The 12,920-nt window shown below is 44.0% G+C and overlaps 2 protein-coding genes across 3 annotated transcripts; both read left to right on the forward strand.

Moving 5' to 3' along the window:
- Nucleotides 1-252: 252 nt before the first annotated feature.
- On the forward strand, nt 253-6,832 carry yipf3 (Yip1 domain family, member 3). The gene is made up of 9 exons (XM_017441988.3): nt 253-454; nt 2,869-3,069; nt 3,484-3,590; nt 3,669-3,714; nt 3,796-3,888; nt 5,066-5,197; nt 5,277-5,390; nt 5,461-5,584; nt 6,369-6,832. Exons 1-9 carry the CDS (start codon nt 389-391, stop codon nt 6,476-6,478), a joined length of 993 nt encoding a protein of 330 aa, XP_017297477.1. The 5' UTR covers nt 253-388; the 3' UTR covers nt 6,479-6,832.
- Nucleotides 6,833-8,958: 2,126 nt separating this feature from the next.
- On the forward strand, nt 8,959-12,408 carry dnph1 (2'-deoxynucleoside 5'-phosphate N-hydrolase 1). 2 transcript variants are annotated; one of them, XM_025003094.2, is made up of 5 exons: nt 8,959-9,158; nt 11,359-11,430; nt 11,548-11,658; nt 11,731-11,777; nt 12,139-12,213. In XM_025003094.2, exons 1-5 carry the CDS (start codon nt 9,023-9,025, stop codon nt 12,145-12,147), a joined length of 375 nt encoding a protein of 124 aa, XP_024858862.1. In that variant the 5' UTR covers nt 8,959-9,022; the 3' UTR covers nt 12,148-12,213. The 2 variants fall into 2 exon arrangements, with proteins under 2 accessions (XP_024858862.1, XP_017297478.1); XM_017441989.3 differs by having other exon boundaries at nt 11,731-12,408.
- The last annotated feature ends 512 nt before the right edge of the window (nt 12,409-12,920 follow it).

The raw sequence follows: 12,920 nt of genomic DNA on the forward strand, positions 1-12,920 counted from the left end.
CCTTGTTAAGCAGCCTTGTTATTAAAAGAAAAACACTTACCGATTAAATGTAACGCCGTCCGGACATTTTCCGTGAAGATTTGTGCAGAAAAATGCAGCATCAAAAGAATGCATTCCTATATTGCTGAGTGCAAAAGCGGAGCTGTATTACTATCGTAAGATGGCGGCGTTTTTAGCTCATCCAAAGTCACGTGATGTCATTCTGTCCATATAAGTCATTGCCACGGCGTCTCTGACGTCACTGTGTGGGCGGGGTCTGCTGTGTGTCATTTAGAGAGGAAAAACATCAAATCCGAGCTGTTCGGTTCTTGTCCAGTTTAAAGTCTGTCAGAACCCCGGAGAGCCGAACTCAGTGACCCGTGAGCCGGTACGCTGCCGTGGGAAAAACATGTCCTCGGGATCCAGAACCACGAACACGGAACCGTGGGGAGGGTTCGACGATAACCTCGTCCAGGTGAGCTAACATGCTAGCAATGCCGATAAATAAACCAACAGGTGACTGACAAGGCAGGTAAACATCCTGACAGGTAACTCAGCGGACTGATAACCTCGTCCAGGTGAGCTAACATGCTAACCACGCACGTAAATAAAAGAAACAGACAAATAACCAGGCAGAAGAGGTGCGCTAACATGGTAACAAGACACATAAATAACATTTAACTAGCTACACGGATAACCAGGTTACTCTGTAAGGAACAGGTGAGGTCCAGTAATGAGTTAAAGTTGGATCCAGATCAGACTGAAGCAGGACGAGCCATGTGATGGATTAACCCTCCTATGATGGTAACTAGGTTCTGTAACGAGTTGGAACAGTTTCTAACCCATCATGTTCTGTTACAGACGAGCTGAACAAAGAAGATAAAACAGGACAACTATGTCTAAACAGTTCATTTACCTTTATTGTCATCATACTGAAAGAACAACTCAAAGACGGGTAGTTAGCAACAATCCAACAGCAGCACCTTCAGGTGATTAGACCTGTCCTTGGCAGAGAACATCTGATGATGCACTGTTCGCTGCAGGTTCTGCCTATCTGTAACAGTACAGCTGTATTATGTCAAGGTGGACTCTTTGGTGCAGCTGTTTGGGCATCCTGCAGCGCTGGATGATCCTTGTTGGCCCTTTTTTACGAAATGTTCAATTCTTCCTGTCAGCGGGTACACCATTTCCAGCCCAGGTGGCAAAGTGGCTCGCCAGGTAGGTACTCTGTACCACATGGTGTGTCAGCTGGGACAAAATAAAGTTGTTCTGCTGCCAAGATCCAAATGTGATGAGTGAAGTCAGTAAATAAATGTAATCTGAAAAATCATAAGTTCTGTGCCAAACAGGAGGTGAGTTCTGGTATTTTCTTGTCTCTGTTGCATATTTCTGTTGTCAGCTGTTTAATGACACCATAAATTTAGATTGCTCTGATTAGTCCTTCCTGATTTAAGGCGACCGATAGTCACAAAGTGCTTTGAAAGACTGGTTCAGACCCACATCAAGGCAGCCATCAACATCACTGTGGATCCACACCAGTATGCATACAGGTCAAACCGTTCTACAGAGGATGCTATTTCCTCTGTGGTCCACACTGCCCTCACCCACCTGGAGCAGAAGGACTCTTATGTCCGCATGCTCTTTGTGGACTTCACATCTGCGTTCAACACCATGCTCCCTCAGACTCTGATAAATAAACTCTCCTCCTCACTTGGACTGAGCTCTTCTCTTTGCAACTGGATCCTAGACTTCCTGACCAACAGGCTGGAGTCTGTGAGGATCCACAACTTCTCCTCCCCCACCATAACCCTCAGCACCGGCTCCCCTCAGGGCTGTGTGCTGAGCCCCCTCCTGTTCACACTGCTCACATATGACTGCTCACCCATCCATCCAGGCTGTCATATTGTGAAGTTTGCGGACGACACAGCAGTGGTTGGATGCATAACTAACAATGATGAGTCCAACTACAGGCAGGAGGTGGAACACCTGGAGGGTTGGTGCAAAGAGAACAACCTCTGCATCAATGTTAAAAAGATGAAGGAGATGATTGTGGACTTCAGGCCCACCTCCCCCTGCACATAGGAGGATCTGCAGTGGAAGTGGTGAACAGCTACAGGTACCTGGGAGTGCACCTGAACAGTAACCTCACCTGGAGAACCAACACTTCCACCCTGGTCAGGAAGGCCCATCAGTGGCTCTACTTCCTCAGGAGGCTGAGACGTGCTGGACTCGGGAGCTCTGTCCTCACATCATTCTACAGATGTGTGGTGGAGAGCGCTGTGTGTTCCAGCATCAATGTGTGGCATGGAGGCAGCTCTGCAGAGGGGTAGTGAAGGCAGCAGAGAGGATTGTTGGAGCCAGCTTCCCCAGCATCACAGAGATATACATCTCCAGATGCAGGAAAAGGAACACCTGCATCAGGAAGGATTCCACCCACCCAGCATACTCTCTTTTTGCCCCACTCCCCTCAGGCAGGAGGCTGCGGAGCATTAAGTGCAGAACCACAAGGCTGCGTAACAGCTTCATCCCTGAAGCTGTTAAATTCCACCCTGCACTGACACTTTACAAAGACAGTCACTATTTATCCTGTATGTACTGCACATTTGTGTTCCTTTTTTCTATTCTTACTCACTTTATTGCCTATGGGTGAAACTGGACTATGAGAATGTAAATTTCGTTCCACTACATGTGATGTGAATGACAATAAAGTCTCTTTGAATCCTTTGAATCAGCAGTAAAGGCTTTGCTCTCCATTTTAAAGGAGGCTCCTCCCTTTTTCTTGCTCATCATTGCTTCTACCCGACGCATCGCCCGGCTGACTCGAAACAAATGCACATCATGTTACCTGTTAACATGTGATTAATGTGGTGTCCTGATTGGTCCGTTCAGGGCAGCGGCTCAGCTGTCATCGACATGGACGACACGTCGGGCTCCAGCTTCGAAGACGTTGGGGAGATGCACCAGAGGATGAAGGAGGAGGAGGAGGTTGCTGCCGAGGCGGCTGCCACTGAGGACGAAGGCACAGAAGACGGAGAGTTCCTGGGGATGAAGGGGATAAAGGGTCAGCTTGGTCGACAGGTGGCTGATGAGGTGAGTTCAGCCAATCAGGTGCTGTGAAACACGAAGACATCTCAGTTAAAGTCTGTTAACTCTGCGCTAAAGAAGCTAACACTGTCACAAAACAACAGATATGAGGGATTAATAACATCTTTATTATTTTACATAAATACAGATGTCTTTAACAAATCTGATTAATGTTACTCTTAAGGTTTTTTAATAATTCAGATTAACAGATAAACACAACTGTAGTAACTTTAATCTGATGATTAATCTTTCAGGAAAAACTGGTTGTGTTTAATCCTTTGAATCATTCTTGCTGTGGATGTGTTCATTAATTCAGAATAATGTTATTACAAATTAGTTTTTTTTAACATTTCTGATTAACATTACTTTAGATTTTTAAAAATAATCCAGATTAGAGACTCACCTGTTTTCCATCTTCAGGTGTGGCAGGCAGGGAAACGACAGGCCTCCAAAGCGTTTAACCTGTACGCCAACATTGATATCCTAAGACCGTATTTTGATGTGGAGCCGTCACAGGTGCGCAGCAGGTAAGATGTTTACTTCCTGTTTCCTACCATCTGTTTTCTGCTTCCTGTTGTGATGCTGAGACGTCTCCTCCCCCACAGACTGATGGAGTCCATGATACCTGTCCGCATGATCAACTTCCCTCAGGTATGTTTGACTCGCCTGCATACACAGATTATTTCCAGGTTCAGGTGCGACTCCTCTCACAGTGTCTTGATTGGTGTGCAGAAGGTTGCAGGTGAGCTGTATGGCCCACTGATGCTGGTTTTCACTCTGGTGGCGATCCTGCTGCACGGCATGAAGACATCTGGGACCGTCATTGTAAGAACACACAAACACGACAGAACCTAGGCCCCAAACTACAAAAACAGGTTCAAACTACCCAGGATTGGTTGAACTAACCGTAGGGAATTGTGCTTGGAGGTTCTCCGAAGCTGGTTTTCATCTTGCTAACTCAGCTCATACACCAACCAGCCTCGAAGCTGGAGGAAGAAACAACAAGTGAACGCACAAATTAGCTTACTGCTGCCACATTATGAAAGCATGAGTTCATCTAAACTTTACCACTTTTGTTTTATAAGAATTAATGTTCTGCTTTTTATCGAGATTTGAAGGTTTGAATCGTATTTTGTTTCAAAAACCTCTTATTTTAAATCTGTCATGTTACATTAAGTGTTAGAGTTAATCTGTGATTTTAGTCAGACTTTAGAAGATCTCTGTGGAAATGAATTTGAACACACTCTTACTTTTTAATGATTAAACTGCAGGAAACCGTTTTCTAGAGAAAAGACAACAAAGTTTCTTTTACGGTTATTCGGAACAAATTTTAGGGTGATCGTCTTCTGCTTTAGGCGACCTAAGTACTCAATTCTGCTGAGGTGTCTCATAAAGGTGTTTTTCAAAGACGAGTTTATCGGTGAAACATTCATTGTTTTTATGGACATTGATTGGTTGAGAGTCAGCGTATTGATGTGCGGGCTCTAATTCAGAAACCCTAACCTGGGGGTATTTCACAAACCGGGTCATGTTAATACTTTAAGTTGGCTGATCCAGACTTTGGAGAATCTCTGAGTAAAATAGCCCTGAGTTTAGGGAAACCCTGACTGGCAGAGAGTTTATTGAAACTAAAGTCTGTCACCATTGTAACAGAGGCTGTCACTGTCAGGTTTACTGAAAGAAAGCCTGAATTCTGCTGGGTTTCCTTCCACCTGAAGTTGTTCATTTCACTCAAGGGAACCGAGTCACTTTCGGAGTGACTCAGATTAACCCGAGTCCATGAAGTGAACTGGGAACAGGTTAGGTTTCCAACATCAGTTACCATGGTAACAGATCCAGGTAAAAAAATAAAAAATAAACCCGCTTTGTGACACTGAAAATCCTGAACTGAACCTGAAGTTACCACGATAAGACACAAACGCTTCTTCGGGGCACAAAGCTCAGGACTGCACAGAGACGCTGTGCAAACACCGACTGTTTGTTTGTTTGTTTATACCTGCAGAGGGAGGGGACTCTGATGGGCACAGCCATAGGAACCTGTTTCGGTTACTGGCTTGGTGTCTCATCCTTCATCTACTTCCTGGCGTACCTGGTTAATGCTCAGATCACCATGCTGCAGATGCTTTCCCTGCTGGTCGGTATCGGCTACGCTCGCTGCACTTGCTTCTATGTCAGCTTGATGTATGACATCACTTCCTGTGTGCCGTTGCCAGGGTTACGGTTTGTTTGGTCACTGTGTCGTCCTCATGGTCACCTACAACATCCACTTCCACTTCCTTTTCTATGCCATGTGGCTGCTGATCGGCGGACTGTCCACACTGCGAATGGTAGGGTCGCATTTCCCCATCAGCCCCTCAGGGTGTACTTCCTGTCTGGATTCACATCTGTGTCTTTCAGGTAGCGGTTCTGCTGTCTCGGACTGTGGGTCAGACTCCTCGTCTGCTTCTCTGTGGGTCGCTGTCGCTGCTGCACATGAGCTTTCTGCTGTACCTGCACTTCAGCTACCACCAGATCCTGGAAGGTCAGAACCAGAACCTGGCTCAGGGTCAGAGTCAGTCAGTGCATAATGAAGAGAAGGAGTAGATTTGTGAACATTTGGGGTAAAACTAATAGTATATAATAGAGTCTACATGTATTTCCTGTCAGTGGGGTTTGGTGGGTGACAGCAGGAGCATGGTTCAGATCATGGGTAAAGGGGGGGCGGAGTTTGAGACTTTAACCCCACCCCTTCAAAAAAAAAAAAGAGGTAAGAATGGAAGGTTGGGGCAGTTGAGAGTGATATATTTTATGTTCCCAGTAATCATACACTTTATGAAACATTTTTAATTTTTTAGTGCAGCAGTCTCATCAGACACCCCTGAAATGGACCATGGACCAACTCCAAAACTTGGGCCTCCCATCGCTGTCAATCAGTTACTGTTAGCTAGTGGTGTGTGAAACTGCAAAGTGTGGTATGGATCTGATGCAAGGGTACCAGTTTAATGCAGAGAGAGCATTTTGTCATGTTTAGCATCAGTATGCTGAATCTGAGTCTGTTTTTATTACTAAATAACTGATTTTTGGTTTAACCCGGTTAATCGGCTGAGTAGTTGCATTTTAAAACCCAGAACAGATTTCAGGCAAACTCTGTAGGCAAACAAAAATACCGTAACTCAGGGAATTTGCATAGATGAAATCAGCACAAAGTGGAGAATGAATGTTTTCGAATTTACATTGTTCTTGGTTTTGTTTTGGTTCAGAAACAGTTTTCGTGTCAGTTTGCAGCTGGTCCCTAGTTTTACCTCAAAGTGTTTCTTTTGTTTCAGGACTCCTGGATTCTCTGGAAGGGCCCAACGTGGCCCCCATGCAGCGGGTGGTCCGAGACGTGCCGGGACTGACGCTCAACACCACCATGAGAAATCTGATGACCCAGTGAGGGCGGGGCAAACTAAGGGCAGAGGGAGGGGCTAACTGAAGTAGGAGGAGGGGCTAACTTTGAGGGTCTGACTATTAGTGGAGTCATTGGTGGGAGGGTCTAGCTCCTAAACTAGAGAAACTCTGAAATGGCCACTGTAAGTGCTAGGTGAGATTTTTGGCAGCCATCTTGTTCAGTGTTAGATTTGTCAGGCTGTACTGGTTACATGTGGAGGCTGCATGTTGTTAACTTCTTGTGCTGCTGTATGCTGTCATCAGTCTAAAAGCACTCAGAAAAATCCTTATTTTACTTAAGTAAACAAAAATTATGCATAATGTTAAACAGAAGACGAGTATTCTGTGATGAGCCTCCTAACAGGTCTAGTCAAAACACCGACCCAACAAGATATCACTGCTGTGATAAAATAACATGTTAGTCTGAGCAGAGCTCTGCTCCCAGAGTCTGGAGTTAAATTCTCTGAGACTAATAACTGAGAGGATGGAAATGTGTGGAGGGTGATACAGCAAAAATATTTTCTTTTTTTATTTATTTATTTTTACAGTTAAATAACAATTACAATTTTACAATTTTAAAATTGATTTCCAACAGTTGAGCTTTTACAGTTTAGAAAGTTAATAAACAGAGCATCCAAACTGTTTTCCAATCTGAAGAAAATGGCTATAATATATATGTGTGTGTGGGTGTGTGTGTGTGTGTGTGTGTGTAAATAACAGAGCGTTTAGGCAAAATCGAATTTCTGAACAGATTTTAATCGGTTTTAGCAGTCGTGCTAACTTGCTCAAAATACAACAGACATTTAAGAGGAACATCAGCAAACTTATGACTTGAAGTCTGAGAGTCTTTAGTTTGACTCCAACATTTTATTTGAGCTAAACCGTGAACAACAACTCTCAGATGAAGTACATTCGTTTCACTGCTGATATCCGTCGGGTTCCTTGTCTTTGGGGAAACAGACACAGGTTCATATGACCCTGTGGGACTGAGGTGACAGCAGGTCATATATAGCAGACATCTAGTCTTGATGCTGCAGGCATGTTTTTACCATCTCGGGATCTACAGACTGTATCTGCTACATTTGAATTTTGCAACATAGGACAAGTATTACTGACACTAATAAGAGCTGTGAGTGTTTTCTGTCAGGACACTACAAGTCTGTCCCACTTACTTCAGGACTAAAATAAGTGCTGAAACTACATAAACTGGTAGTTCTACAAATAACTCAGGTTTCTGGATGGTGTAAATTTACGCATCTAAGACAAGTGTGTAATTTATCAATTTTCAAGACGGCAAGCTCTTGTCTCTCTAGCATAGATTGTGCTGGGGCCGGCCATTCCAGTGTTTTTCTGGTTCGATGGGGGTGGTAGGGGTGTAACTGAGGGAGGAGCCACATAAGATGGGGGCGGGGTCATTTGAGGGAGGAGCCAGCAGGGGGAGGGTCTAACTAATCCTTCTAGTTTAGGACTTTGGGTTCTGATTGATATTTTGTTTGTACATTTTTATTGATTCTGATTTATTGGTTGTGTACAGAAGAATAAACATCTTTATTATCACATCACTTCTGAAACACTTTCTGATGCTTTTTCTCAGTGTGTTAAAATGAAATTATTTATTATAGAACAACCTTCCTAACGACCTATCAGTGAGATCTAAGTTTATGGTGTGGTTTAACAGCTGACATAAATGTGAAACAGAGACAAAAACAAAAAATACAAGAAGTTGCCTCCCGTTTAACCCAGAACCTGTAATTTAACATATTAAGCTAATTCACTGACTTTATTCAACACATTTGGATCTTGGCAGTGAAGCAACGTTTTAATTTCCATCAGTCACTGATGGTGAGGAGTGTAATTATTGACAGATGTTATATTAGTAAAGCACCGACTACAAGAAAAGGTAGTTATTACACATTGACAATCCTGAAAAATGTACTATTTCATTAAAAAGTGTCATATCAAAACAACATTAAGTGATTAAATTCAAAGGTTTGATCTAAAAATGCCACTACCAGCTTTGTAAGCAGTGGCCTACAAAGCTGGGATCTTCACCTACAGTAAAACTAATAACACGTCTTCCTTAATTTATAGATTTATAAGGACACAGTGAGGAGACTTTAGAAACTACTTAAATTAATATACCACAGTAAAACCACTTAAAAATGATTTCACACCCAATAGGAAAATAAATTTGAAGAGTGTTTAATGTCTGTAGAAGGTCCAAGATCCCAGTCCAAGTATTGTTCTTGAAATGTGGTAAAGCTGGACCCCCCTCCACCAATCAAACCTTGTAATCTGGTTGTTGTTAGGATTATTGAAACCTGGAGATATTATGATTAGTTCCATTTTAATGGAGGGCCGGCCCGGGATGCTTATGACGAAGAAAGTTTGAAATCGATGAAAGGTTGACCTGCGAGTCTGCGCGCAGGGCAGCAAACACCCAGAGGGCGGTCTGTGTGGCGGGAAGCGGCAGGAAGTGACGTCGGCAGAGCGGAAACAACAACAAAAAACTTTACATAGAGCGTCTGTCAGAAAGCGGACTGGAGTCAGCATGAAGATTTATTTCTGCGGGAGCATCAGAGGCGGGAGGGACGACGTGCACGTGTACCAGAGGATCGTGCACAAGCTGCAGACCTACGGGAGCGTGCTTACCGAGCACGTGGCCAACATGGAGCTGAGGAACACAGGTGTCACGCGCACACGCACACAGTAGCTTTCCAATCTTTGAGCAAGAGTAAACACTGTAACACTGCAATGGCCAATGACGGCGCTAGGTGAGATGTTTGGCCGCCATCTTGTGAAGAGCTACGTCTCTCATTCTGTGACTTTTACGAGTGGATGCCACATATGCGTAATGTGACATAAGCCCAAAAGTGCATAGAAATAACCTTATTTTACTTAATTAAACATATATCATGCATAATGTGAAAACAGAAGACAACGCTGTTATGAGCCTCCTAACAAGCCTGGTGAGCATTTCATCAGGGTCAAAACATTGAACCAACCCCAAGTACTGTAATAACCAGAACAGATCTGCACTTTAAGCATTTAAGTGTTTTACATGTCCGCTTAATGTAAGCGGAGCTGTTCTACCAGTGTTTAGTTATTTTACTTAGACTGACAATAGAAAGAGAAGATATAAACTTCGGGTTGGTGATAGTAATAAATCATGGGGGGGGGCAAGTTTTGGTTGCGCTGTCGAAACTTGGCGCTGTTTGTGGAAACAACAAAGCGCTATGGACAACGTTGGCCCTGTATTGCCGCGATTGTTGCGCGGAGTAGGACAGCTGTTATCCGCCAGAGATTTCAGACTTTACAGCGCCTTCAGCTGGGGGACAGACAGCAGAAACGCTGCAGGGTGAGCTAACGCTGTTGTTTATATTCCTACCTTCGCTCTTTATGCTTGCATCTGGTCACACCCACGACCAATGAGTGAACAGGAGCTAAGCTTGTGCCGCCCACAAAGCAGGGCCGCCCGGCTGGCCCGACTCCGAAGCAGGGACCAAAGAAGCAGGACAGACCTAAAAAAAATGCCAGTGGAAACTAAGCAAGCAGAGTAGAGTGGAGCCGGGACCTTTAGAGCCCGTGGAAAAGTGGCATATCTTAGTTCTTCCATTCTCCACCACCTTAGGTGGAGTCTCCCTCTTTGACTGTGGGACTTCCAGTCCATACTCGGTACAGATGTTCTTGTACACTATTGTAGCCACTTGGTTATGGTGTTCCATGTATTCTTTGCCTGCCTGCATCTTACATCCGGCTGTTATGTACTGGACTGTCTCAGGGGCATCTTTACACAGCCTGCACCTTGGGTCCTGTCTAATATGATAGACCCCTGCTTCTAATGCTCCTGTGCTGCCATGATTAGTGCCTCTGTCTGTCCTTCAGTCCAGTCCTCTCTAGCCACTGGCAGTGGCGGCTGGTGGAGTTTTCTCCAGGGGGGGCTATAAATCCATAATAGACATATACCAAAGGTTTTGGTATATGTCTATTATGTGATACCTTAGTATATGTTTTGGTCCAAAACATATACTAAGGTATCACACCAGTGTATTTACATGAATTAAAACAACAAAAGCAACATTATAATGTACATATAAATGTACATATGCATAAGTGCTTCCTGAACACACCAATACTTACAAAGACGGAGGTCTGTAGGACACATTTAGCGTTTATAAGACCTGTTTTCTTCCTTATTTTTCAAAACTTTTCATAAATTTTCTTAAACTAATTATTAACTATGAACTTATTTATTACCTTGTGTATGTAACTTAGTCATGTAATGAACTTATTGCTGTCTTTGAATAAAAGGCAGCACACCTGCGGCTCGACTTTTCAATCAGGCGAACTTTATGACAGCCGGATGTGATGTCAGCCCGTGGCGGGAGTCCCACGCTCCGGCGGCGGGATTTTTTCGTCTTATTCATGTGAGTGGTGGGGCGGCGCCCTTGCGACCTCTGTTGGCCAGCCGTCACTGGTAGGATTTGTTGATATCAGCCACTTCCTCAATCTGCCAGTGGTACATGCCATGCAGGGGCTTATCTTTCCATGATGGTTCCTCTTTCTCCTCTTCCACATTGGGTTTCTGCTGCCAGAGACATTGGTTTGAACTTCAGCTCGTTGTCTTCACCACATGTATAAGCCTAAAGACACTGAGTTGCTGCCATGCAATTGGCTGAACAGCTATTTGTGTTAACAAGCAATTGAACAAATGTACCTAATAAAGTGGCCGGTCAGTGCAACTTGACATGTGGTAATCAAGCGTCTGTTTCAGGTCAGATCCTGTGCTTTCTTGCAAAAAAACTTTTCTTTAGGATAAAGCACATGTCAGCTATCAGATATTGTGTTTCTGTGATGTCACTGACATGCTGCACTATGATTGGACAGGAGAGGACAAGCCAGCGGGGGGAGATCAAGCCATCCATGATCGAGACGTGGACTGGCTGCGACAATCTGATGGTGAGAGCTGATTACTGTATTGATTATTGATGGATAGTAGATGGCATGCAGATTTGTGCCTGAACTCTGTCAGCAGTGGGTGGCTGACCTCTGACCTCTGACTTCTGTGTGTTTCAGTGGTTGTTGCTGAAGTAACTCAGCCGTCTCTGGGTGTTGGCTACGAGCTGGGCCGAGTTGTCGACATGAAGAAGAAGGTGTTGTGTCTGTTCAGACCGTCATCAGGACGCAGTGAGGTCACTTCCTAACTTTTAGTGTAGCTCTCTGATTGGCTGTCGGTTAACTTCTTGTGTGTGTTTTCAGTACTGTCGGCCATGATTCGAGGAGCTGCAGATGGCGAACATTTTGTGGTGAGAGATTACAACGAGGAGGAGGTGGAGAAAGTTCTGGATCAGTTTTTCAGCAGCCTCAGTAGGACCTGATCAGAACCTGGTGAATAAACGTGAATGACTGAGTGGGGCACTCAGTCCACCTAATGATCTAACCAGTTTCCATGATAACCACCTGACAGGCTTTTAATGTGAAGGGGTGTAGTCCTTGTGACAGTTTGGCAGAAAACTTTTGTAACTTTTTTGTAACGTTAAACCAAAATAATTTTATTTTCTTTTTTTCGTCAGATTTTGTGTGAAATGAGTTGAACTGAATTTACTAAATGTAGTTCTGATTGTTTTGATGATTTACCGGTAAATGCTCTTGTACTCTGCATTTCAGATCCCTTAGATCAGCGGTCCCCAACCTTTTTAGCTCCACAGACCGGTTCATTATCAGACAGTATTTTCACAGACCGGCCTTTAAAGGTGTGGCAGATAAACACAACAAAATAAAATGATACAACCGGCATAAAAACGGGGGTATTTTTTAAAGCATAATAAACGTCAATCCAGCGTGTCCTCACAGCTTTGTTAGCTGGGTCCTGGTGTTGGGTTATCAACATGAATAACAGCCTCTCCTCCCCCTGATGTTCTCTGGTCATTATGACAATGTTTAAACTTCAAAATAAGATACACCACAAATATAAAGTGCACAAAGAATCCAACTCACCATAACCCTGAATCAGTGGAGCCCTGAGCCTGATTCTCAGTAACCAGACCAGGGGGTACCACAGACCGGCACCGGCCCGCAGCCCGGTGTTTTGGGACCTCTGCCTTAGATGATTTGTGATTAGACGAGTGGTGGGGAGGGCTGTGAATGGACCAATCAATTCCATTCAGTTTATTTATAAAATGCCATTTCAAAACAAAAGTCCTCTCAAAGCACTATACAAAAGAAACACAAGCTCAAATCATGAATATAATTCAGATCTAGATTCAAATCTAATTACAGTCAATTCAGTTCCTAATGATGATGATGATGTTTGTCCATCACTTCAGTGTCATAATAAAGATTGATGGTTTTGGGTCCAAACCAATGCAGGCCTGAAAGGCTCACCCACATAAAGGACGTGTGAGTGGTCACTACTGTGGAGGTGGATGATGCTCTGGTCTTGCACTGGG

This window comes from Kryptolebias marmoratus, linkage group LG22 (genome assembly GCF_001649575.2).
Source record: "Kryptolebias marmoratus isolate JLee-2015 linkage group LG22, ASM164957v2, whole genome shotgun sequence".
Classification (NCBI taxonomy): domain Eukaryota; kingdom Metazoa; phylum Chordata; class Actinopteri; order Cyprinodontiformes; family Rivulidae; genus Kryptolebias; species Kryptolebias marmoratus.